This window comes from Macaca nemestrina, chromosome 18 (assembly GCF_043159975.1).
Source record: "Macaca nemestrina isolate mMacNem1 chromosome 18, mMacNem.hap1, whole genome shotgun sequence".
NCBI lineage: Eukaryota > Metazoa > Chordata > Mammalia > Primates > Cercopithecidae > Macaca > Macaca nemestrina.
The window spans coordinates 88,861,076-88,887,645 of NC_092142.1; the positions used below are offsets into that span (position 1 = coordinate 88,861,076).

Here is a 26,570-nt window from a genome sequence, read left to right on the forward strand (position 1 = left end):
ACAGTGGTCTTCGTGGACTGCTCCTGCCGGTAGGGTGTGGTAGCATAGACGAATTACAGCTCTTTGCTGCCTCCCTCCCCGTGGACCCCAGGCTTTCGCCCTCCCTAGAGCTCCTTAGGCCTGGGCTGCTCAGCGTCCTGTAGAGCCCTTTGCACCAGGAGAGTCTCCACTTAACATGGCCCTGGACACTTCTGCCTTTGCATAAGGAGTGTGTGCTCTCAAAGCTTCGGTGCTGAAGGAGACATTGAAACTACAGCTTTTCTGAAAAGCAAGGCACCTGTGCGGTGGCCGATGGTGGCTGTGGGAGCCTCGCTCTGGACCCCGTGCCTGCCTTAGCCGCGTCGGTCTCCCTCATCCTGTTGCCGCTGGCCCCGACTCCACCCTAAGCGGATAAGGAAGCCTCCTGCCCACCCAGGGCCCTGATCTCCGCATTGTAGGACTCCAGGGCCTGTGCTCAGCTGCTGCTGCTCTGCCCCTGGTGGGGCCCCCCGTGTCCCTGCGAGGAGGCAGCTGGCAGGCAGCCCCGTGGGCTGGGTTGGGTCCCACGAGTCTCAGTTCAGTGTCATTTCCGACGTTTCTTGACTTTCTCTTTCAGGCTGAGTCCCGTCAGCCACGGAAACACGATCGCACTCTTCTTTAGGTCACTGTTACCAAACTATGCCGTGGAGGTAGGTTGAGCTCGTCCCAGCCCCTGCCTCCCAGTGGGCTCGGGCGTATCCAGGCCAGTGCGAATGTCTGGAGCCCTCCTTGAACCAGGACTGTGCCAGCTGGCACAGGGAGCAGGGAAGGACCAAGGCTGCATTGTGCCAGCGGGGTGCCCATTCTGCCGGGGAAATTGGGACCTGCCCAGATGGTAGCACATGCAGGGCCCATGAGTCAGCCCAGCTTGACCCCACTCTCTGGGCCTGGCTTGGCTAGACGCGACGCTTGGTTTTCAGAGCTTCGTCTCCTCAGAGACCTGGGGAGGGTTCGGGGCCCGGTGCTAGGCTCCACAGTGCCTTCCTGCCCCTAGTCCCAGCACAGATAGCCCCCGGTTCAGACATGTCCCATTGCTGCAGGGGGAGAGGCCCGAGGAAGGAGTGGCTGGGGGTCTGAACCGCAACCAGGGCCTGAACAGGCTGATGCTGGCCGTGCGCGACATGATGGCCAACTTCCACCTCAACGACCTAGAGGCACCGCACGAGGACGACGCGGACGGGGAGGGGGAGTGGGACTGAGCGTCCGCAGAGGTGCCTGAAAGCCTTAATGATGTTGCTGATTTCTGTGCTGGTCAGAATCGGTCAGTTCCCTGAAGTAGAGACGCCGACTGTATCGCTGACCTGGTCGCTGTTTCTCCTATAAATGTAAATGGGTCACGCTCTGCTGTCCGCACGTTCGTCTTTCCCGGGCACTGAGCGCCGTCCTGTCCCTCGGATTCGAATCACACTCAGTCCATTCTCCTCCCGGTGGCCTGTGGGTGAGGTGGGGCCCAGACCACGTGCTTCCTGTGCTCCCAGAATCTGGGTACAGGTGGAGAAGGAGTCCCATGCCCTGGGTGCACGTCCTCCTTGAACTTGCTCAGGAGTCGTTGACAGAGCTGCCTTCCTTGTTGGTAGAGGGTTTCGTGTTGGGACTGGAGCGGAGGCGTCTGTGTGGCCTTCAGTCTTGTTCCTCCAGCAGGTGGGGCGGCCATGTTGGGTCCTATGGCTGGAGGCCACCATCTGTTGAATCTTACAAAATAGTTTTCTTTTTTCTTTTTCTTTTTCTTTTTTTTTTTGAGACGGAGTCTCACTCTGTCGCCAGGCTGGAGTGCAGTGGCGCGATCTCAGCTCACTGCAACCTCTGCCTCCCGGGTTCACGCCATTCTCCTGCCTCAGCCTCCCAAGTAGCTGGGACTACAGGCGCCGCCACCTCGCCCGGCTAGTTTTTTGTATTTTTTTAGTAGAGATGGGGTTTCACCGTGTTGGCCAGGACGGTCTCAATCTCTTGACCTCATGATACACCCGCCCCGGCCTCCCAAAGTGCTGGGATTACATCCGTGAGCCACTGTACCCGGCCAAAATAATTTTATTAGAGAACTTGAGGGCAGTGCCCAGAATTGAAGGTGAAGCCCCAGAAGCATGTTTTGCAAAGAAAAGTGCCCAGGGCAGCTCTGAGGGCCCATGTGGCAAAGATTAGGGGACAGTCTGGGGTGAATGGACCACTCAGACCAAGACCCCAGTCTGGGGGGAGGGCCTAGCTGGAGCCAGTCCTAGCACAGCTGACTGATAGTGCACAGAACCGGTGCATCCCATAGTCCTATGGTGCTGCAGCTGCAGGAGGGGCGGAGGCTGCAGCCAGACAGAATCAGAAGCCAGCGTGGTTCTGGAAGGATCGAGAACACCGAGGTGTTACAGCTGCAGGAGGGGTCCTGTCCCCTGGCACCCTTCATCACCCCAATCTTTTACCCTTAGGGGGCAGCAGACACGAGGGGCTGCCCAAGGCTCTAGGGCGGCCAGTGGGGCAGGAAACAGGTTCCAGCCCCAGCTGTACCCACCTCCCAGAAAGCCCCATCACTGTATAATCATCTAACTTGGAGCTTGCCGAGGCCTGTGAGTTCATCCTTTTGGCAGTTCCTGGTGTCTCCTGACTCTGCTCAGCATTTCCTGGGCCGGAGCTTAGGGTGCAGGACCCTCCCCAGAACGACGAGGGCCCACTGTCCATGACAAGAGTCGGCCTGAGGGCTGAGCCATGTGTGCCCATCTCAGACGCGGGCCTGAGGGTGCAGCTCTGGCCCTGTGCTGGCCGTTTCTAGGAGTGGTGCACTGAGGTCCCAGCTGTGACAGCCCCAGGCTCTGCAGGAAGAGGTCCTGGGCGCGGGGAGTTAATGCTGTGGCCTTGTTCCTCTCTGTAGTGAGTGAGTGATGTTTGTGGTCAGCAGGAGCCTGTGGGGAGCACAGACTGGTCTTCCTGGTGTCCCACCTACCCTTTTTTCCATGCCAACATAACTAGATTTGTTGTGGGATCTGCACTCAGCTCGAGGGAAGATGGTCAGGACAACCCCAGTCTGCCCTAGGTCCCCACCCTCCACAGCCAGGGTGGCCTGTAGTGAGCTTCTCCCATCGAGACGTGGGGTCTGCTAGAGTCTTCAGTCTTTTCTCTGAAAGTGACAGGCAAGCAAGGAGAGCTGGGCCCCCTGCCTTTTCCATTCCAGATGCCTTGAGTCCCCCCAGATGGGGATGTGACGTTTGGAGCTGCAGCAGGCCCCCTACGGTTGGGAGTCAAAGAACAGCTGGTGTTCCAGGGACGGTGCAGCAGAGGCTGAGCCCAGGCCTGCTGTCCTGAGACACGGCTGGATCACTGCCGCCTTGGCCGTGGTGCTGGGGTTTCTGTCACGACCTGCAGCTGAGCCTGGTTCCAGTGACCGTGAGATCTGAAAGACTGAAGACGTAGCCTCTGCCATGCGTGTGGGGAGGATCCTGGATCCTGCTTCCTCCCTTGGCCCTGCTCAGCCCAGCGAGAGGCTGAGGCACAAGTGACTCCCCAGCTGGGCCCTTTTCCACTGAGCCAGAACCCCCCAGAGTCTTTAACACAGGTACCACGGGCAGGCCCACGAGAAACCCTGCTTGCCACCTCCCACACCCCCACCCCCAAGGTCAAAGGAAACGGCCCCTAAACCAAGGGCTGAGACCGGCTGTGGGTCCGGCTGTCCTGGGGAAGCTGTACTGGAGCCCACCACGGTGGGACCATTGGTCCGGCAGTGACCTCCGCCTCCATGTCCGTGGCCGCAGCTGGACAGGCCACTCCCTGGGCCAGAGATGCTTCCCCCGCAGCCCTTGGGCACACATTGAGCAGATGTGTCTGCGCGCGTGTGTGTGCCTGTGTGTGCTTGTGTGTATGTGTACGTGCCTGCGCGTGTGTGTGTGCCTGTGCGTGCGTGCCTTTGTATGTATGTGTACATGCCTGCGCGTGTGTGTACGTGCCTGTGTGTGCTTGTGTGTGTATGTGTACGTGCCTGTGTGTGTATGTGTACGTGCTTGTGTGTGTGTGTGCGTGCCTGTGTGTGCTTGTGTGTGTGTGTGTACGTGCCTGCGTGCGTGCCTTTGTATGTATGTGTACATGCCTGCGCGTGTGTGTGCGTGCCTGTGTGTGCTTGTGTGTGTATGTGTACGTGCTTTGTGTGTGCGTGCCTGTGTGTGCTTGTGTATGTGTACGTGCTTGTGTGTGTGTGTGTGTGCGTGCCTGTGTGTGCTCGTGTATGTGTACGTGCTTGTGTGTGTGTATGTGTGCGTGCCTGTGTGTGCTTGTGTGTGTATGTGTACGTGCCTGTGTGTGCTTGTGTGTGTATGTGTACGTGCCTGTGTGTGCTTGTGTGTGTATGTGTACGTGCTTGTGTGTGTGTGTGCGTGCCTGTGTGTGCTTGTGTGTATGTGTACGTGCCTGTGTGTGCTTGTGTGTGTATGTGTACGTGCTTTGTGTGTGTGTGCGTGCCTGTGTGTGCTTGTGTATGTGTACGTGCTTGTGTGTGTGTGTGTGTGCGTGCCTGTGTGTGCTCGTGTGTGTATGTGTACGTGCTTGTGTGTGTGTATGTGTGCGTGCCTGTGTGTGCTTGTGTGTGTATGTGTACGTGCCTGTGTGTGCTTGTGTGTGTATGTGTACGTGCTTGTGTGTGTGTGTGCGTGCCTGTGTGTGCTTGTGTGTGTATGTGTACGTGCCTGCGTGCATGCTTGTGTGTATGTGTACGTGCCCGCGTGTGTGCGCGTGTGTGTGTTGCAGGCCCTGGATGCCAGACACTGAATAAATGCAGGAAAGCGTCTGCGTTCTCCTCGCGGGCGCTGGTCCAGAAGCGCTGCCTCAGGTCTGCCAATTTGAAGAGGTCTCCCAAAGCTGGAGAAGGAAGACGGCTCCGTTGGTGTGAGGGCCCCAGAAGGCCCCCAATGTCCACAACACCTCACAGACCCAGACCCCGCTTACCTCTGGCCATGAGCTGGAGGAAAGTGCTCTACAGGAACGGAGGAACAGTGCCTCTGCCCGTGGGGGGACCCTGGTGAGCGGATGGGCCAGCCCCAAGCATCTTCCGGCCGTTCAACACGCAATGTTTCCAGGGGCACTAAGAGATCAAAATTGAGATGGGATTAGCTGTGGGATTTCCACAGATCATCCCGAGGCTAATTTATCTCCCCCATGACCATAACGCATCAAAAAGCTGACTTTTTCCAGCTCAGCTGTGCCTCATCTTCCCACAAAGCCCCCAACAGGCACATCCAGTGAGAACCCACAGTGGGAGTCCTGTGGCAGGGTCACCCCACTTCCGATGCCCTCCAGCTGCCTCTTGGCAGGAAAAAGGCTGCCCAATTCTCATGACCTTTCAAGTCCCGGGTTGGGTGGTGGCGCGGAGGCTGGGGTTAACCGCTGTCTGTCTCAAAGGCCTCATTATGGAGCTGCAAACACGAATGTCCTTGTAATGTGAGGTCACAGTGCTCTGGGGCAGGGGCTGCTCACCGGCTCGTGGCCAGCAGTGAGTGGGGTCTGGGTCTGTGAGGTGCTGTGGACGTTGGGGGCCTCCTGGGGCCCTCACACCAATGGAGCCGCCTTCCTTCCCCAGGCAGGCTCGGCCTCCGCACACCCTGGGACCCATCTCTGCCCTGTGTTTAGGCTGGAAGCACAGCGTGAGGGGCAAAGGGCATGGGAGGCAAAAGGCTGGACTGAGGCCGAGGCCATGTGGCTGCGGCCAGGCACCAGGTCCTGTGGCGGTGTGGGCAGAGCGCGCTGTCCCCTCTGAGCAGCCTAGGGCTGCGTGTGCCACCAGAAACAGGCCTCCCAAAGCTGAAGATACGTCCCTGCCCGTGTCTCCCGGGTGCACTCCGCAGATGTGCCTGTGTCCGTCAGATGGTACAAGAATCTCCCAGCAACAGCTGTTGATAGGGAGTCTGAAGCCACCAGATGCCACGTGGTCTGTTCACACCGTGGACACCACAGTCTGAGGCAGAGGATTGCAGCCACCGGCATGGGTGCACCTCAGCCAGAGAGAGTAGCTGCGACCCCATTCACGTCATGGGCCAGATGGGCCGGCAGTGACTCGCGGGGGCCGTTCCGGGTGGGAACGCTTTGTCTGTTGGTCTGGTGCTACTTATGTGGCTGGTTCAGGTCAGGCATCCCTCACCCTGCATATTTATCATTGGTGCATTTTTATGTATGTTGTACCTCAATTAAAAGATTTTAGGGCCGGGCGCAGTGACTCACGCCTGTAATTCCAGCACTTTGGGAGGCCGGAGGCGGGCGGATCATGAGGTCAGGAGTTCAAGACCATCCTGGCTGACATGGTGAAACCCCGTCTCTACTAAAGATACAAAAAATTAGCCGGGGATGGTGGCGGGCCCCTGTAGTCTCAGCCACTCGGGAGGCTGAGGCAGGAGAATGGTGTGAACCCAGGAGGCGAAGCTTGCCGTGAGCTGAGATCGCGCCACTGCACTCCAGCCTGGGCGACAGAACGAGACTCTGTCTAAAAAAAAAATATATATATATATATTTTTTAGGCCGGGCATGGTGATCCACACCTATAATCCCAGCACTTTGGTAGGCTGAGGTGGGAGGATCACGAGGTCAGGAGATCGAGACTATCCTGGTCAACATGGTGAAACCCCATCTCTACTAAAAAAAAATACAAAAATTAGCTGGGTAGGCCGGGCGCGGTGGCTCACGCCTGTAATCCCAGCACTTTGGGAGGCCGAGGCGGGCGGATCACAAGGTCAGGAGATCGAGACCATGGTGAAACCCCGTCTCTACTAAAAATACAAAAAATTAGCCGGGCGCGGTGGCGGGCGCCTGTAGTCCCAGCTACTCAGGAGGCTGAGGCAGGAGAATGGCGTAAACCCAGGAGGCGGAGCTTGCAGTGAGCCGAGATCGCGCCACTGCACTCCAGCCTGGGCAACAGAGCGAGACTCCGTCTCAAAAAACAAAACAAACCAAAAAAAATTAGCCGGGCGCGGTGGCGGGCGCCTGTAGTCTCAGCTACTCGGGAGGCTGAGGCAGGAGGATTGCTTGAACCCGGTAGGCGGAGGCTACAGTGAGCCGAGATCGCGCCACTGCACTCCAGCCTGGGCAACAGAGTGAAACTGTGTCTCAAATAAGTAAATAAAAATTATATACACACACACACACACACACTTTTTTTTTTTTTTTTTTTGAGTCTGAATCTCTCTCTGTTTCCCAGGCTGGAGTGCAGTGGTGTGATCTCGGCTCACTACAACCTCCGCCTCCTGGGTTCAAGCAATTCTGCCTCAGCCTTCGAGTAGCTGGGACTGCAGGCGCCCGCCACCACACCCGGCTAATTTTTTTATTTTTATTAGAGATGAGGTTTCACCATATTAACCAGGCTGGTCTTGAACTCCTGACCTCAGACCCGCCCGTCTCAGCCTCCCAAAGTGCTGGGATTACAGGGGTGAGCCACTGTGCCTGGCAATAATGATTTTTGGGTTTTTTTTGAGACAGTTTTGCTCTTGTTGCCCAGGCTGGAGTGCAGTGGCACAATCTCAGCTCACGACAACGTCCACCTCCTGCGTTCAAGCCTCAGCCTCCCGATTCTCCTGCCTCAGCCTCCCGAGTAACTGGAATTACAGGCGCCCACCACCACGCCTGGCTAATTTTTGTATTTTTAGTAGAGATGGGGTTTCACAGTGTCGACCAGGCTGGTCTCGAACTCCTGACCTCAGGTGATCCACCCGCCTTGGGCTCCCAAAGTGCTGGGATGACAGGCGTGAGCCACCACACCCATCAATAATAAAAAATTTCAAAGCAAAAATAAAGATTTATAAATTGTAAAATGCAGATGTAACAAGTGAGTAATATTTACTGAATCAGTAAATATGAATGATATTAATGTGCTCACGGAGGTGGCTTGTGAGTGGTGTGAGCACTTCATGGTCAGAGATTGGCAGTCGGGCCAGAGACCGGATGGATTTTAACTCGAACATCACAGATGCAAACACTGAACACCCTGACGCAGGGGCGCCTGCACCGTTGCCTCCTTCTCTGCACCTGTAAATGGGGTGAATAATTCCATCCCCCTCCCGCTTCCACCTTCAGAAGATTTTTTGTCAGCACAGAGGCTGTCAGCACAGTCTCAGCGAGGAAGTGCTGGGAACGCCCTGGAGTGAACCCAGGAAGATGCCTGCGCTGGGTGCCGTGGCCCTCCCCACCGCCCCTGCTGGGTCTCGGGCCTTGCCTGCCTGCTGTGAACCCCTGCAGAGCACCACGTGCGAGCGCTGGCTGGAGGCGAGAGGTCTGCCTTTGATGTGGCTCTTGGGGCAGGGCCTGTGGTGCCTTCCACAGCGGAAATGGGGCGCCACGCGGGGAGGGCGGGAGCGGCGTCCCGGGTGCCCCTGTGAGGATGAGCGAGATGACTGGAGGGTCCTGAGGACCTCACCAGGGTGCCCCCAGCCCGTCCGCTCCCAGGAAGCGACACCCCCAGCCCCAGGGCTGCAGCTCAGGGGGTCGCTACTCTGGCTGGGCGAGGCTGGGCCCTTGGGGGCAGGGGCCAGAGTGGCCTCAGCCTCTGTGAGATGCCTAAAAGCACCGACTCCTCTGGGGCTCACTAGCATTGGGCCGTTTCACGCTCTGCCCCGGCCGGAAGCCCCCCACCCCCAGCGATGTGCAGTTCCTGCAGGCTCACTCAGTTTCCAGAACTTTAATTATGGGAAAGTTCTCCCTGGTCCCGCCCACAAATCTGCCATGAACGTTGACAGCTGAGTTGCTGCCCCATGCATGCTTTGGCTGAGAGCAGAGGGTGCCCTGTCCTCATTGAGCTGCTGACGTGGGGAGGGGTGGGGCCTAGGGGTGCCATCCATGGCCAGTGATTGAGGCAGAGGAGCCTCTGGAGGGGACAGGTCCCAGGGAAGCCCCGGACTCCTAGAGGGGAGGCCAGGTGGGGTCCCTGGTGACCAGGACAGACTGTGGTGTTTTTTAACGTAAGGGAGATATGCTACATGACAGACCCCCGGGGTGCTGCGCACCGCCTGGTGGCAGGCGGGCCGTGGTGGGCGCTCACGCCCCTGCCACGTGCCCATCATGTGCCCGCCCTCAGTGGGAGGGGCTCCGAGGATGACTTTTAAAAATGCAGAGAAAGGCTCCATTCTTCCCAGGACCTCAGCCCAACCCTGGCCCAGGGAGGCAGGAGACAGAGGCCAGGAGGGGGCCAGAGGTGTTGAAATGTCCTGGGGACCTGAGCAGCCACCAGGGAAGAGGCAGGGAGGGAGCTGAGGACCAGGCTTGTCCACACTGGTTGTGAGATGCCTTGAGCCCAGAGGGTTGATGCCAGGAGGTGTCTGGACTGGCTGGGCCATGCCTGGACTGACCTGTCCAGCCAGGGAGAGGGTGAGTGTGAGGGCAGATCTGGGGGTGCCCAGATGGACGGAGGCAGGCATGGGGGATACCCAAGGCCCCCTGGCAGCACCATGAGCTAAGCAGGACACCTGGAGGGGGAGACCTGTGGGGACCTGGGGGCCTCCAGTGACCCCTTCCTGCTTCCTGAACAGGACTATGCCTGTGCAGGGATCCCAGAGAAGACTGCTGGGCTCCCTGAACTCCACCCCCACAGCCACCCCCCACCTGGGGCTGGCTGCCAACCAGACAGGAGCCCGGTGCCTAGAGGTGTCCATCCCTGACGGGCTCTTTCTCAGCTTGGGGCTGGTGAGCTTGGTGGAGAACGTGCTGGTGGTGACCGCCATTGCCAAGAACCGGAACCTCCACTCACCCATGTACTGCTTCATCTGCTGCCTGGCCCTGTCAGACCTGCTGGTGAGCGGGAGCAACATGCTGGAGACGGCCGTCACCCTCCTGCTGGAGGCCGGTGCACTGGCGGCCCGGGCTGCCGTGGTGCAGCAGCTGGACAATGTCATTGATGTGATCACCTGCAGCTCCATGCTGTCCAGCCTCTGCTTCCTGGGCGCCATTGCCGTGGACCGCTACATCTCCATCTTCTACGCACTGCGCTACCACAGCATCGTGACGTTGCCGCGGGCACGGCGAGCCATCGCAGCCATCTGGGTGGCCAGTGTCCTCTGCAGCACGCTCTTCATTGCCTACTACGACCACGCGGCCGTCCTGCTGTGCCTCGTGGTCTTCTTCCTGGCCATGCTGGTACTCATGGCTGTGCTGTACGTCCACATGCTGGCCCGGGCCTGCCAGCACGCCCAGGGCATTGCCCGGCTCCACAAGAGGCAGCGTCTGGCCCACCAGGGCTTTGGCCTCAAAGGCGCTGCCACCCTCACCATCCTGCTGGGTATTTTCTTCCTCTGCTGGGGCCCCTTCTTCCTGCATCTCACACTCATTGTCCTCTGCCCCCAGCACCCCACCTGCAGCTGCATCTTCAAGAACTTCAACCTCTTTCTCACCCTCATCATCTGCAATGCCATCATTGACCCCCTCATCTACGCCTTCCGCAGCCAGGAGCTCCGCAGGACGCTCAAGGAGGTGCTGCTGTGCTCCTGGTGAGCGCGGCACGGGCAGCTTTCAGCGTGCTGGGCAGAGGGAGGTGGTGATATTGTGTGGCCTGGTTTCTGTGTGACCCTGGGCAGTCCCTTACCTCCCTGGTCCCCATTTGTCAAAGAGGATGGACTGACCTCTGAAGGTGTTGAAGCATGGACCCTTCTGGGACCAGGGAGAGGGGTCCCTGCAAAACTCCAGGCAGGACTTCTCACCAGCAGTCGTGGGTAACGGAGGAGGACATGGGGAGGTTGTGAGGCCTCAGGCTCTGGGCACCAGGGGCCGACCTCAGGCTCCTGAAGAGACATTCTCCGCCCACTCCCGGGGCACTCCACCTGCTCCAATGGGCATCCACCCCACCCCATCTTTGCTGCCAGCCTCAGGACCTGTGCCCTCGTCAGCTGGGATGTGGAGGCTCTGGGTGGAAGAGTGTGCCAAGAGCTACTCCCACAACAGCCCCAGGAGAAGTGACTTTGTGACCAGAAAGCTTCAGCTACAGTCATGCAATGGCTTCTGCCAAAGGAAGTGAAATCCCTGCCTCAAGCCAAGGGACCAGGTTTGCAGAAACCTCACTAGTGGTGTGGGGCTGAGCCCTCCTGAGCACTGGTTCTAAGGCTCAGACTGGGAACTGGGGCCTCAGCCTGCTTTCCTGCAGCAGTCACCCAGGCAGACAGCCCTGGCAAATGCCTGACTCAGTGACCAGTGCCTGGGAGCACGGGGCCAGGAAAGTCTGGTAATAAATGTGACTCAGCATCACCCACCTTAGCCCCTTCCAGAAAGTGCTTCAAGTTTGCGGGTGGAGGGGTAGGAGAGGGGAAGGTGGGCAGGGATGAGAGTCAAGAGAGTCCAGGAAGAAAGGAGTCCTGGAAAACGTGGCTGCCTCCCCAGGTGAGGAAGCCACAGCCCCAGAGGCCCTGAACGCCTGGGGAGTGTGGAGGTCCCAACCAGGCTTGCGCTGACCCTGCTTCTCAGGTTTCTCTCCGTGCTTACAAACCCCAGCCTAGAGGAATGAGGAGCAGGTGCAGCAGGGCCCCAGCCCCTCCACTCTGACACTGTCCCAGCTGCAGGAGAGGTGGGTGCCCAGCCCTCCATGTGACCACAGGTGACCTCAGCCAGGCACACTCCTTTGCTGGCCCTGGCCCTGAGTCCCTCCAGCCGTGATGAGCCGTGAATGGGACCATCCCTGGTCACTCTGAGATGCCTGGAAGGGGGCTCAGTGCAGGCGGGCTGGGGGCTGGGTCTGCTGTCTGTCCAGCATTGCCATTCTGGGAGTGGGCAGGTGGGGTGGGGGTCGGGGGTGGTCTGTGTTGAGCCAGTCCTGGGAAGTGCTGGATGTGAGGCCTCTGAAGATGAGGATGAGGCAGAGGCCCAGCGGCGGATAAGTCCCCTGGGAATGAACTATGCTGCCTGGTGCTAGGGAGCAGTGGAGCCCCTGGGCCATCCCTCTGCTGAAACCTGGGCATCTCGCTGAAGAGACCAACTCCATTTCCTCTGCAGACGCTGAGCACTCAGTCACCCCCTTTCCGGAACAGGCTCAGTGGAGGCTGCAGGGCTGCCATCAGCCAACTCCTAGGCAGGCCCAGTCAGCAGCCCCCTGGCCAGCCCCACCCCTGCGTCAGCTCCAGCCCTGACTGCCAGCCTCAGAACTGGGAGCTGCTTCCTGGCAGGGCCCGCCTGTGCTGGGAGACCGGACGGTGAGTCAGCCTTCAGCCTGGCACCAGAGCTCTCTGAGGATGGAGCAGGGGTTGGCTGGCCTGAGGCTGCAAAACTTCCCTCATGGAGACAGGCAGGCACCCAGACGCTCACCCGGGACTCCCTTGAACAGGGACAGGGAGGAACTCCAGGCAGCTAGACCCCAGCCACAGCCACTTGAGCACACTGTGGGGCAGGGAGGGGCATCTCTTGAGAACAAAAGATCCATTTCTCGACTTTCCGAACTGGAGAGCTTCTTGAGAGAAGAGAGACAGGGACAAGGCCATGCCACCCACACAGTCCTGTGCACACAGACCGGACACAGGCGTCCACAGGAGGGTTTGCAGCTGCTCATTGTGTGAAGTGAATGCTGATTTGGGGACGGGGGTCGTCTGTGCATTGTGCACTGTCAGACCCTTCCTGAAGGATTTTTGTTACTGAAATATCAGAAGGTCCTTGTTATAAGGTGGTGTCACTGTAATACCTGGCCCAGGAGGAGGTCAGTGCTGTGCGGGCGAGCCCTTCCCTCCCTCCCTTCTTCTCTGACCAGTAGACGCATCTCCAGTTGTTCCCCTGAGGCCCCCCTGCAGCATTCTCCGACATCAGAGAGTGAGTCAGATAGAAGCCGCTGCCCACCCTCCCCCACCCTGGCCGGGTTCTTGCCTGGCTTGTGCGTCCTTGTGACAATTCCTGACACGGATGCGCACCGGGCAGTGGCACGTCCAGGTGCTGTGCGCGGCCGGGCCCACAAAGCTCCTTTGGCCTTTCACGGAGCCCCCTGCGGGAGGGGGCCAGGTGGCCCCCCCACTGCGGAAGCCGGCGACCCACGGAGCTCGCTCTCGGCCGCCGTCAGCCCTCTGTGTCCGCGCCCTTCCGAGCTCTGATCGGACGCTTTGTTTCTTCTCAGTGGGTTCAGGGCCTGCGCCAACCTTTACCTACCTCCCCCACCCAAAACCGGCAAAGCTCAGAGCACCTTTTCTGCCAAAAGACAGGGAGCTGGGAAGGTGCGGCTTGGTCCCTAAACCGGCGTGGGGATAAAGACCCTCCTTACAAAGCCGCAGGGTGGGGCTGTCGCAAGGGCGGAACCGACGGGGTAGCCGGGGGCGGGGTTCCCAGGGCCAAGAGGGGCTTCCATTGTCCTCCCTGGAGCCCGGCGCCCCCACAGGCAGCTCCTCTGGGAGGCAGCCCCTCCTTTCGAGTGCGCGGGGGCCCCAGACCGCGCCCGGCCCTGCGCTGGGGGACGCTTGGCTGCGGGAGGGGCGCCGCATTGCGCGCGGCGGGCGGGGACGCGCGGTGCGGGGCCTGCGGGCCGGGCGGGATTCTGCGGCGGCGCCTCCCGATTGGCCACCCGCGGTGACATCAGCCGATGCGAAGGGCGGGGCCGCAGCTATAAGATCGCGCGGCCGCGGTCCCCGACCCTCAGCAGCCAGCCCGGCCCGCCAGCGCCCGTCCGCAGCCGCCAGCAAGACGCGCCCAGCATGAGGGAGATCGTGCACATCCAGGCCGGCCAGTGCGGCAACCAGATCGGGGCCAAGGTGAGGCTGCGCGCCCCGGCCTGTCCCGGGCCTCGGGGCGGGAGGAGGGAGGCGCCGTGCCCCGCGGGCCGCACCTCCAGCCGCCCCCGCCCCTGCGAACCTGCAACAAAGGGATGCGCCCAGCGTCGCGCCGGGCGGCCGGGACGCGGGGCCCCCGCCCTGGGACTCTCGCCCGCACCTCTCCTCCCCTGCCCAGGTGACCTCGGGCTGTCGGGGCGCAGCTCACGTCAGTCGCGAAGCCTCAGCCCCCTCCACACCTGCGCCCCCTCCACACCTGCGCCTCCTCCACCAGGCCTCCGCAGGTGCAGCTGGGAGCCCTGTCTGGGCGTGGCCCTCTTTTTAGGGGCCGCAGCATAGCCTTGAGTGAGACGGGTGGGGTAGGCAGATTTGGGTGGGCTGGGGTTCTCCTCACAGCCTTGATTCCCTTGGCCCGAACCCCCCACTGGAGGAATCGAACGTCCCTCGAGAGGCTAGAGCCGCCCCGATGTCCCCAGCCTGCTCCAACAGCCCTCGACGTCCTAGCCCCACCCTGTCCCTTTGTTGGAGGGATTGGGCCTGGACTCGAGATGACCTTGGTCCAGGACCAGGCTCTCCATCGGCGCAGCCGCTCCTGGGCAACCCCTGCGGGGCTTGACCGCGCCCACCCAGGGTCTACCAGTCTGGGGATTGGATGTGGGAACAAAGCCGGGCTGTGGGGTGTGGAGGCTGCACCGTGGCGCGCCCCTCCCTCCATTGTTAGCCCACCTCGCAGATGTCGGGGCCAGGCAGGAAGGGGCGTTGATGCAGCTCTACAGGGACCCCCGCCTAAATCATTAAGGGGACGTCTTGTCCCCTGGTCCTGGGAGGCTGTCCCTGACCCAAGGTCACACAGCAGGTGCGAGAGAGCTGGGCTGGCCCTTGGTTCTCATCCCCTGCAGGAGCCAACCTGGGGCTCGGGTGGGGCGGGTGGGGTACTGCTTGCCAAAGGGTCTACCCTCCGAACAGTGTTGGAGAACGGAGGATGGGGTGAGGCTGGCTTTGTCAGGACCAAGGCCAGGGACCCAGCTCAGGGCTGGTGCAGCGCTGATTCTGGGAAGGAGGGGGTGGAGGAGACGGTCCTAGAGGGGAAGGGGCCAGAGAAAGGCTTCCTCGGGAGGCTGTTGCCACGGAAACCAGGCAGGAACAAAAAGCTAATTACAACAGGGCCAGCCACGTGGCTGACATGTAAATTGCAACTTTGGTTCTGGGTGGAGGCGCCTCTGAGGGTGGGAGGCCCAGTAATGGGGAGACTCTAATCACCCAAGGAGACAGCTGTGCCTGCCAAGGAGAGCCTGGGGGAGGGGAGGCCTGGGGGACAGTGGCCTCAAATCAAACCAGGACTCCTGGAGCAGCCTCTGACAGCTGCCCTGGCCTGATGGGAGGGGCTGAGGGCTCATTAATGTGGTCACTGGGGCCAAGCCTGCCCTGAGCATCTGCTCCTGGGAGGGTCAGGGGTCGCTGTGGGGAGGGAGGGCAGGCAGCCCTGAGGCCCACCTGGGGTTTCTCCTTCTATGACTGGGATGGGCCCAGAGCTGTGGTCCCACAAGGCACTTATCAGGCAAGAGCTGGGACCTAGAAGTCAGTTCCACATGCAGACATCCCCTGAGGCTCCATGGGTGGCAGTGGTAGCCCTTGTCCCCTGGACCGCGTCCTTGGCTGCCTTGTGCTCTGCTTCTCAACACTGGAGCCCTCAGTTTGCCCACTACTTTTATTCCTTTTGAGGTTTTTCTTAATTTATTTTGTTTTAAAAATTAATACCTGGCCGGGCACGGTGGATCAGGAATCTCATGTAATCCCAGCACTTTGGGAGACTGAAACTGGAGGATCACTTTAGCAAAGGAGTTCAAGACCAGCCTGGGTAACATGGTGAAACTCCGTTTCAGAAAAAAAAAAAAAAAAAATTAGCCTGGCGTGGTGGGCGCGCCTGTAGCCCCATCTACTTGGGAGGCTGAGATGGGACATCGTTTCAGCGTGGGAGGTCGAGGCTGCAATTAGCTATGACCTCACCACTGTACTCCAGACTAGGCGATGAGAGAGACCCTGTCTCAAAATAATAATAATAGTATCCGATTCTTTTTAACAATGCAAACAACAGAGAAGTAAATTTTCTCGGGGCGGGGGGCGGCAAGAGCGTATTCCTTTCCTCTGCTGCCCTTGTGGAATCAATGGGAAGCAGCTCAGTGGTTTGCGTCCAGCCGCACCCTCGCCCTGGAAGGTCTCCAGGGGTCACACGCGAATTCCCCCGGGCCAGGGCCCGCGTAGGGGATTCGCCCCCTGACGGGAAGTTCCTTGGCCGTTCTCGGCCTCCACTCCCACAGCTGGTGGGGGGGCAGCAGCTGAAGGCGGGCAAGGCGGCTGCTCCTCTGTCTGGGGTCCTTGGGTGGTGCCTGGCTGGGCAGGAAGGAAGGTGCCCAGAAAGGTGCCCCTCTGGGCAGAGGGAAGTCGGGGTGACTCGAGGCCGGGAGCAAAGCCGGGTCCCGGGCGGTCACGCGGCAGCGCGGACGACTCACCGCGGTCACCCCTGCGCTGGGAGCCGCGCCCGCATCGTCTCGCGGGGATGAGGTAAGCCGGGCGCAGCCAGCCCCGAGGAGCCCCGAGGATGAGAAAAGCCGAAGCCCGGACAGCCGAGCGGCCGCCTGCAGTCACCCCCGGGGGGCAGGGGCGGGCCGGGCTGTGCAGAAGCACCTGGGCCCGCGGGACGCAGGACGCTGCCCCGCCGCCGCAGAGCTGAGTCTGGGCCCCGGGGTCTCCTTTCCCGGGGTCTGTGCTCCTCCCTCCCGGGTTCGGGGCGGGGCGGGGCGGGGCAGCGCGGGGGCGGGGGGGCCTTTGTCTTCCGCGCGGGCTTCGGCGCCGCCTCCTCGCGGCTGCTGGGCGGGGAGGGGGCGGGGCCTGGCCCTCGCAGCCAATGGGAGACGGCGTCCCTGCTCGCCCCGCCCCCTCGCCTGAACGCCCCCTTGGAGCCGCGGGCCGGGCGGGAACCGCATTCGGGTCCTGCAGGGGCTTAGAGGCCCCGGTAACGCAGCCCCTTCTGCGGCGGCCGCCGCTCCCACCTCCGCCGCTGCCACCTGCCTGGGCCGCTGCCCGCAAAGCCCGGCCCGGCTTTCCCCAGGACCCAAGCGCGGCGCGAGGTCAGCACCAAGGACAGCGCCCGGGCCGAGAGGCTGGCCTCGAACGCCGGGTTCTGCGTTTTGTTTTTACGTTTCTGTTTTTGCTTTTTGTTTTTGGTTATGAGACGAGGTCTGGCTCTGTCGCCCGGGCTGGAGTCCAGTGGCGCGATCTCGGCTCACCGCATCCTCGGCCTCCCGAGTGGATGGGACCACAGGCGCGCGCTCACCGCCACGCCTGGCCACAATTTTTTTTTCTTCTTTTTTTTTAGATGGAGTTTCGCTCTTGTTGCCCAGGCTGGAGTGCAGTGGCACGATCTCGGCTCGTTGCAACCTCCACCTCCTGGGTTCAAGCGATTCTCCTGCCTCAGCCTCCTGAGTAGCTGGGATTACAGGCGCTCACTACCACGCCCGGCTAATTTTTTGTATTTTTTAGTAGTGACGGGGTTTCATCATGTTGGCCAGGCTGTTCTCAAACTCCTGACCTCAGGTGATTCACCTGCCTCAGCCTCCCAAAGTGCTGGGATTGCAGGTGTGAGCCACTATGCCCGGCCGATTTCCTTTTCTGTAGTGATGTTAACAACTTAGTTCATAAAATTGTATTTTATTGTTTCTTTTTTTTTTTTTTTTGAGACGGAGTCTTGCTCTGTCGCCCAGGCTGGAGTGCAGTGGCCGGATCTCAGCTCACTGCAAGCTCTGCCTCCTGGGTTTATGCCATTCTCCTGCCTCAGCCTCCCAAGTAGCTGGGACTACAGGCGCCCGCCACCTCGCCCGGCTAGTTTTTTGTATTTTTTAGTAGAGACGGGGTTTCACCATGTTAGCCAGGATGGTCTCAATCTCCTGACCTCGTGATCTGCCCGTCTTGGCCTCCCAAAGTGCTGGGATTACAGGCTTGAGCCACCACGCCCGGCCTTTATTGTTTCTTAAATATGTAACATAGGCCACGCATGGTGGCTCACGCCTGTAATCCCTGCACTTTGGGAGGCCGAGGTGGGTGGATCTCTTGAGCTCAGGAGTTCAAGACCAGCCTGGGCAACATGGCGAGACCCTGTCCCTACAAAAAATAAAAAACAAAAAAATTAGCTGGACATGGTGGCACGCCGGCCTGTGGTCCCAGCTACCTGGGAGGCTGAGGTGGGAGGATCACTTGGGGGAGGCGGGCAGAGGTTAAAGTGAGCTGAGATCATGCCCCTGCATTCCAGCCTGGGCAACAGAGCAAGATCTTGTCTCAAAAAAAATAAAAATAAAAATAAAAAAGTAACATTTTATTGCTTTATCTCAAATTACAATTTTAACTACAAAAGCAATTAATATATTCTCGTTAAAAAAAGTGAAATATTGCAGATAAGGCTGAAGTGCACATTTAGCCACTTCTCTCTATCCAAGTGGGAACAAATTTCTTTTTCTATCCTCCTGATCCCTTTTATTTAAGTGACCTGTGCATATGGTTTTAAAACTTTAAATAGTATCTAAAACCTTTTAACAAAATGAAGCCAACATGTGCTGAATGTTTTCTTTTTTTTTTTTTTTTTTTTTTTTTTGAGACGGAGTCTCGCTGTGTCGTCCAGGCTGGAGTGCAGTGGCCGGATCTCGGCTCACTGCAAGCTCCGCCTCCCGGGTTCACACCATTCTCCCGCCTCAGCCTCTGAGTAGCTGGGACTACAGGCGCCTGCCACCTCGCCCGGCTAGTTTTTTGTATTTTTAGTAGAGACGGGGTTTCACCATGTTAGCCAGGATGGTCTCGATCTCCCGACCTCGTGATCCACCTGCCTCGGCCTCCCAAAGTGCTGGGATTACAGGCTTGAGCCACCGCGCCCGGCCTGCTAAATGTTTTCATGTCAAACTTTGTGGTAAGGCCTTGATGTGGGTACCATTCACACACGCATCTCACAGATGAGAAAGCAGGTCCTGCGAGGCACAGTGCCTGGCCCACAGCTGTGCTCATGCTGGGCCCTGAATCTACTCTGGTCCATTGCTCCTGCCGCCCCATGCCTCACTCAGCAGAGGACTTCCCATAGATGTGTTACTCTGTCCACCCCTCCTTTACAGGTGCTGGTGGTGGTGGGTTCCCTGGAACCACAAATTTGGGGTGTCCCAGTGCTTTGGGGAGCAAGGTCCCCGGCTCAAGTGGACTGCCAGCAACTAAATTAATGGAGGATCCTGAAAGACAGTATTAGGGAGGCAAGCGGTACGTGGGAAGCTTGGACGAGCCCTCAAATGCCTCCATGACCTTTCTGTTTTTGTTTTTTTTTTTAGACAGGGTCTCACTCTGTCACCTGCACTGGCATGATCTAGGCTCACTGCAACCTCTGCCTCCCTGGCTCAAGTGATTCTCCCACCTCAGCCTCCTGAGTAGCTGGGGCTATAGGCATGCGTCACCATGCCCAACTTAATTTTTTTTTTTTTTTTCGGTAGAGACAGGGTTTCACCATGTTGCCTAGACCGGTCTCGAACTCCTGAACTCAAGTGATCCACCTCTCTTGGCTTCCCAAAGTGCTGGGATTATAAATATGAGCCACCATGGCCAGCTGATTTTTTGTTTTGTTTTGTTTTGTTTTGAGATGGAGTCTCACTCTGTCACTCAGGCTGGAGTGCGGTGGAGTGATCTTGGCTCACTGCAACCTCCACCTCCTGGGTTCAAGCAATTTTCCTGCCTTAGCCTCCCAAGTAGCTGGGATTACCGGCGCCTACCACCAAACCAGCTAATAATTTTTTTTTTTTTTTTGAGACGGAGTCTTGCTTCTATCGCTCAGGCTGGAGTGCAGTGGTGCCACCTCGGCTCACTGCAAGCTCTGCCTCCCAGGTTCACGCCATTCTCCTGCTTCAGCCTCCCAAGTAGCTGGGACTACAGGTGCCCACCACCATGCCTGGCTAATTTTTTGTATTTTTAGTAGAGACGGGGTTTCACCTTGCCAGCCAGGATGGTCTCAATTTCCTGACCTTGTGATCTGCCTGCCTCGACCTCCCGAAGTGCTGGGGCCACAGGCATGAGCCACTGCGCCCAGCCTAATTTTTGTATTTTTTAGTAGAGATGGGGTTTCACCATGTTGGTCAGGCTGGTCTTGAACTACCGACCTCGTGATCCACCCACCTTGGCCTCCCAAAGTGCTGGGATTACAGGGGTGTGAGCCACCGTGCCCAGCCTTTTTTTTTTTTTTTTTTTTTTTTAAGACAGGGTCTCACTCTTGTCCCACAGGCTGGTGTGCCGTGGCTTGATCTTGGCTCATTGCAACCTCTGCCCCCAGGGTTCAAGTGATTCTCCTGTCTCAGACTCTCAAGTAGCTGAGATTACAGGTGTGTGTTACCACGCCTGGCTAATTTTTGTATTTTAATTAGACACAGGGTTTTGCCATGTTGACCAGTTTGGTCTCGAACTCCTGACCTCAAATGATCTACCTGCCTCAGCCTTCCAAAGTGCTGGGATTACAGGCATGAGCCACCACACTCAGCCTGATTCTTTTTTTTTTTTCTTTTTTTGAGACGGCATCTCGCTCTATCGTCCAGGCTGGAGTGCAGTGGTGCGATCTCCGCTTGCTGCAAGCTCTGCCTCCCAGGTTCATGCCACTCTCCCACCTCAGCCTCCCGAGTAGCTGGGACTACAGGCGTCCACCACCACGCCCAGCTAATTTTTTTTTATTTTTTTAGTAGAGGTGGGGTTTCACTGTGTTAGCCAGGATGTTCTCGATCTCCTGACCTCATGATCTGCCCGCCTCAGCCTCCCAAAGTGGTGGGATTACAGGTGTGAGCCACCGCGCCCGGCCCTGATTCATTTTTATAATGTAAAAGCTTAATGCAAAAAGAATAAAACTTAGCAATGACAAAAATGCGCAAAAGGTGGAAATAAATCCACCCCGACCTTTGTGGCGAGATGACCTCTGACAACAGTCTCAGGGTGAATTGGCATCGCGAGACTGTTAGCAGAGGCTGTCCATGTCCACACTGTTCATGTTATAATAATTGCACTGTGTTCTTAAGGTTTTAAAAAAATTTATTTTTAACAAATTTTCTTTGAAAAGCTACACTGTGCACGTGATAAAATCCAACAGGACCATAGGGCACCCCGTGAGAAGAAGGTTCTCCCAGTCTGGGGCCCCTCCCCAGGCACAGCCTTCCATACATCTAACAGAGACACCCACACATAGAGAAGCACCCACAAACCGTTTCTTTCCTTCTTTTATTTGAGATGGCGTTTCCCTCTGTCGCCAAGGCTGGAGTGCAGTGGTGCGATGTAAGCTCACTGCAACCTCCGCCTCTTCATGCGATTCTCCTGCCTCAGCCTCCGGAGTAGCTGGGACTACAGGCACCCGCTACCGCACCCGGCTAATTTTTGTATTTTTAGTAGAGACGGGGTTTCACCATGTTGGCCAGGCTGGTCTCGAACTCCTGCTCTACGGTGATCTGCCCGCCTCGGCCTCCCAAAGTGCTGGGATTGCAGGTGTGAGCCACTGTGTCCGGCCTGCTAGAGGCATCCTAAAACATATCTCCTGTGTCTCCATTCCAAAGCACATCTTTGTTTGCACTCCTGGAGTCCTCCCGCGTCAGCCTCCCAAAGTGCTGGGATTGCAGTTGTGAGCCACTGTGCCCGGCCCCACCAAATTGTTTTCTCACCTGCTGTTTTTTGGAGGAATCTTTTCTGCAGCGCGTGACTCACGTGTAGCGCCCCTTGTTCTTGAGGCCTTCATGCCCGTCAGCTCATCTAAAAGTCACTCCTGAGGAGTGAGGGCAAGGGGCATTGGGAGAGATCAGGTGGCCCCAGGAAGCCATCCAGCGTGTGTCCCAGGAGGCCTGCTGCCTGCAGACACTGCTCCCAGACGCAGCAGCCTTGGCCATCAGCGTGTGTCCCACGATAAGGTGGCAAGTTCTCTGCAGGCCTTGCTCTCGCCCAGGGGTGTGGGTCTCTGTGTGCACACATATGTGCTAATAGTTCTACGTTTGCCATATACCATTTATATGCCTTATGCAGATTAACCCACTTTAATCTCAAAAAGACCTGCTGTCATCATGCCCATTGTACAGATAAGGACACCGAGTCACAGAATCCTGGTGACCTGTGCAAGGTCACACAGCTGGGAGGGGTGGGGGAAGGGCCTGTTAACCCAGTAGGCCCAGCCCCTGAGTCTAGGCTCTGCAGCTGTCTTGGGAGCAGAGTCTGAGAAGCACAATAGGCACCTGTTCTAGGGGGAGAAAGGTGGAGGTGGCAGGTAGAGAGAGGATGACCAATGGGAGCTGGGACGGCTCCACACGGACAGGCTGGGTGACCTCAGGCAAGTCGCTACCCATTTGAGACCCCAAGGACCCCTCTGCAGACCCAGCTGGGGGTTGGCTGTCAGGGTCCCTATGAGTCCCATTGGCTGAGGCCAGTAATGTCCCGGCACCATCACTGGACATGGTTTGCTCTGACGTGGAGGGGCAAGTGTAGCAGCCAAAAGCGATCTTGAGCTCCGGGCCTCTGAACCCTGCCCTACCAGCTACTGTGGGTGTGTCTACCCTCTCTCTGTCTCAGTTTCCTTTTCTGAAGAGAGGGGGGTAGTAAAAACCATCCCTCAGGGTGTTTATTACCAACGCCCTTCGTGGAGGGATCAGCTGGCCCAGGCCCTTGCCAGCAGGTGCACAGCTGGGCCTGGGGGCCTGGGTGTGGGTCTGTTGAACCTTGACCCACCCTGGAGCTGTGGTCGGACTGGACGTGCAGGTGTGGAGGTGCCTGTTTATTAGGGCGATTTCTGACAGATGACAGAGTGTGGGGCTCTCTTCGTGGAGGCCTTGGGTCAAAAGCCCTCATTTTGCACCAAGGGCTATGAGGCTTCACAAGGGCAAGGGCCTGACGGGGTTATGGGCCGCCTGCCGACCCCTCCTCTCCCACTTTGTTTGCAGTTCTGGGAAGTCATCAGTGATGAGCATGGCATCGACCCCAGCGGCAACTACGTGGGCGACTCGGACTTGCAGCTGGAGCGGATCAGCGTCTACTACAACGAGGCCTCCTGTGAGTGGCTGCCTCAGCCTCCCCACCTCAGCCTTCCCACCCCAGCCTCCCCACCTCAGCCTCCCCACCCCAGCCTCCCCGCCCCAGCCTCCCCACCTCAGCCTCCCCACCCCAGCCTCCCCACCTCAGCCTCCCCACCTCAGCCTCCCCGCCCCAGCCTCCCCACCTCAGCCTCCCCACCCCAGCCTCCCCACCTCAGCCTCCCCACCCCAGCCTCCCCACCCCAGCCTCCCCACCTCAGCCTCCCCACCCCAGCCTCCCCACCCCAGCCTCCCCACCTCAGCCTCCCCACCCCAGCCTCCCCACCCCAGCCTCCCCACCTCAGCCTCCCCACCCCAGCCTCCCCACCCCAGCCTCCCCACCTCAGCCTCCCCACCTCAGCCTCCCCACCCCAGCCTCCCCACCCCAGCCTCCCCACCTCAGCCTCCCCACCTCAGCCTCCCCACCCCAGCCTCTCCATCCCAGCCCTGGACTGACCAGGTCTCCTCAGCATCTCTGTCCTCCCATGGGTTGGCCGAGATGCCAGCAGGCATAAGTGGATGTCGGGCATCCAGAGGCACAAAATAAAGACAACAAATCACAGTCACAAAAGTGAGAGCCAAACATATTAGTGCCATGAGGGCCTTTGCGTGTCCAGGGGCACAGACAGGGATGGGGTGGGCCAGAGACTTTGGAGGCTGTAAGAGGGTCTAGAGAAGGGGTCACCTGGAGGGCTTAGTCAGGGGCTATTTAGCAACTGGTATAAAGTGATTTCCATATCAAAGTGGTGATACACCCACCTGCCCACATGGACATGTGACTTAAAATTGTATTTAATTTAATAGAGTCAGTCTCGATATGTTGCCCAGGCTGGTCTTGAACTCCTGGACTCAAGTGATCCACCTGCCTTGGCCTCCCAAAGTGTTGGGAGTGCAGGCGTGAGCCCCTGCGCCTGGTGGGGGTGTGACTTGCTCCGTCCTGTCCTGCTCCGTCCTGTCCTGCTCTGTTCTTACACACAGTGAGGCTTAAGGTGAAGAAAGTTGCTCAAGCTTGCCTTTGGTCCAGGACTCTCTGACTTCAGAGTAAAGGCTCTTAGGATGTGAGCAGCAGGATGGCAGGCAGGCAGAGAATTTAGAAAGAATGAGGGAGAGGCTCTGGCCCTCTGTAACCCAAATCACCGAGCCCTTCTCTCCCCTCAGCTCACAAGTACGTGCCTCGGGCCATTCTGGTTGACCTGGAACCTGGAACCATGGACAGTGTCCGCTCAGGGGCCTTTGGACATCTTTTCAGGCCTGACAATTTCATCTTTGGTAAGTTTCCCCTGCTCCAAGCTCTGATGGCAGACCGTATGACATGCAAGCCCAGGTCGGTGCACGGGGGCAGCTGTCAGAAATAAGGAATGGTCAGCTCCTCACACGATCTTGAAGGGTGAGAACTGATCTCTCCATTTTACAGCTGGGCATTGGAGGCCCAGAGAAAGGGTTCTGTGGGGAGAACAGAAACCACTCATGCATTTCAAGTGGAATGAAGTGTAAAGCAGACAGAAGCTTACAGAATTGCTAGAAAGCTGGTGAGACGGAATGGGGCCTCCAGAGGACTCCAGGGTCCAGGAGAATGAGGCCTTGCTGCGGCCAAGAGGGCAGGACGTTCTTGTGCCTGTGTCCTGGGGCAGGGCCATAGATGTGCCACACAAACCGGAGGGCCTCACTTCACTTCTGCCTTCCCAGCCTCAGCACACCCAACTGGTAGATGCCAGCTCGCATCCAGTGCCCAACTGCCAGGGATTCTGGGGTGGCTGTTTAGGCTCCTGGCACAGTCAGTCAGAAGGAAGGTGGGCTGGAGCAGGAGGGTTGATCCACTCACCCAGGATCCCCTCAGAAGGCAGAGCCTTGCTCTGGTGTGACCTCAAGTTCTCAAGACCCTGTCCAGAGCCCTTGTCTTCAGCACTCAGCAGCATTGACTCAGGGAAGCCACAGCGGGTATGAGAACGGGTGCTCAGTGGGGTCTACTTTACAGAAATGAGAATGGGCACAGGGCTGCCATGGCTGCCCTGGGATGTTCAGGCAGGGGCTGGAGGTCTGGACTGCAGAGTCCCTGACCCCTGTCCCCTACCCCTCTTCTTCCTGCACAGGTCAGAGTGGGGCTGGCAACAACTGGGCCAAGGGTCACTACACGGAGGGTGCGGAGCTAGTGGACTCAGTCCTGGATGTCGTGCGGAAGGAGTGTGAAAACTGCGACTGCCTGCAGGGCTTCCAGCTGACCCACTCGCTGGGGGGTGGCACAGGCTCCGGCATGGGCACGCTGCTCATCAGCAAGGTGCGTGAGGAGTATCCGGACCGCATCATGAACACCTTCAGCGTCGTGCCCTCGCCCAAGGTGTCAGACACAGTGGTGGAGCCCTACAATGCCACGCTGTCCATCCACCAGCTGGTGGAGAATACGGATGAGACCTACTGCATCGACAACGAGGCACTCTACGACATCTGCTTCCGCACCCTCAAGCTGGCCACACCCACCTACGGGGACCTCAACCACCTGGTGTCAGCCACCATGAGCGGGGTCACCACCTCCTTGCGCTTCCCTGGCCAGCTCAACGCTGACCTGCGCAAGCTGGCCGTCAACATGGTGCCCTTCCCCCGTCTGCACTTCTTCATGCCCGGCTTCGCCCCCCTCACAGCCCGGGGCAGCCAGCAGTACCGGGCCCTGACCGTGCCCGAGCTCACCCAGCAGATGTTTGATGCCAAGAACATGATGGCTGCCTGCGACCCGCGCCACGGCCGCTACCTGACGGTGGCCACTGTGTTCCGGGGCCGCATGTCCATGAAGGAGGTGGACGAGCAGATGCTGGCCATCCAGAGCAAGAACAGCAGCTACTTCGTGGAGTGGATCCCCAACAATGTGAAGGTGGCCGTGTGTGACATCCCGCCCCGTGGCCTCAAGATGTCCTCCACCTTCATCGGGAACAGCACGGCCATCCAGGAGCTGTTCAAGCGCATCTCCGAGCAGTTCACGGCCATGTTCCGGCGCAAGGCCTTCCTGCACTGGTACACGGGCGAGGGCATGGACGAGATGGAGTTCACCGAGGCCGAGAGCAACATGAACGACCTGGTGTCCGAGTACCAGCAATACCAGGACGCCACAGCCGAGGAGGAGGGCGAGATGTACGAAGACGACGAGGAGGAGTCGGAGGCCCAGGGCCCCAAGTGAAGCTGCTTGCAGCTGGAGTGAGGGGCAGGTGGCGGCCGGGGCCAAGGTCAGCAGTGTCTGACCCCCAGAGCCATCTTGCTGCCGACACTGTACCCTGCTTTCCCCCTTGCCCTAGGGCTCCCTTGCCACCCTCCTGCAGTATTTACGGCCTCGTCCTCCCCACCTGGGCCATGTGTGTGCTGCTCCTGTCTGTCTGATTGCAGCTCCAGGCCTGACGTTTTATGGTTTTGTTTTTTACTGGTTTGTGTTTATATTTTCGGGGATACTTAATAAATCTATTGCTGTCAGATACCCTTGCTTGGTGCCAGAGATTTCCTTTTATTCCGGAAAGTTGTGTCCCGTGGGTGGAGGTGTCGATGGAGCCCGGGTGGGCAGGCAAGAGCTCATCCTCTCCCAGGCTGGTGGCTGAGAGAGGCCTGCGCTTGGGACCAGAAGGTGTCTCAAGGCACAGCCCATGGGGAGACCCTGGAAACGGGGAACCCGAGAGAAGGAATGGGAAGTACCTAGATAAAGCCTCATTCTAGACCCCGAGATGCAGCCCTCCTGTGACTTAGAAACAAACCCACACTCCTCTCCTGGTCTCCCACAGAGTGGCTTGCATCCGGAGATTTCTCC

The 26,570-nt window shown here is 58.5% G+C and overlaps 2 protein-coding genes across 5 annotated transcripts in view; both read left to right on the forward strand.

The window, feature by feature from the left end:
* Positions 1 to 1,367, forward strand: part of LOC105488874 (TCF25 ribosome quality control complex subunit) — a 36,891-nt gene extending 35,524 nt beyond the window's left edge. For 2 of the 4 annotated variants that reach the window (XM_011753383.2, XM_011753382.2), the window contains 2 exons: positions 596 to 668; positions 1,059 to 1,367. In XM_011753383.2, the coding sequence (XP_011751685.1) occupies positions 596 to 668; positions 1,059 to 1,217 (232 nt within the window). In that variant the 3' untranslated portion in view covers positions 1,218 to 1,367. Of the gene's footprint in view, positions 1 to 595; positions 669 to 1,058 lie in introns of those variants that run through there. The other 2 variants (XR_011616695.1, XR_011616696.1) reach the window with 1 other exon arrangement.
* An 8,113-nt stretch (positions 1,368 to 9,480) lies between these two features.
* On the forward strand, positions 9,481 to 26,102 carry LOC105488875 (tubulin beta-3 chain-like). Its single transcript, XM_071085149.1, is given in 5 exon segments — positions 9,481 to 10,445; positions 10,818 to 10,965; positions 22,661 to 22,769; positions 23,948 to 24,058; positions 24,880 to 26,102. Coding segments are annotated over 5 exon segments (2,394 nt in total). The 5' UTR covers positions 9,481 to 9,495; the 3' UTR covers positions 25,956 to 26,102.
* Positions 26,103 to 26,570: the final 468 nt, after the last annotated feature.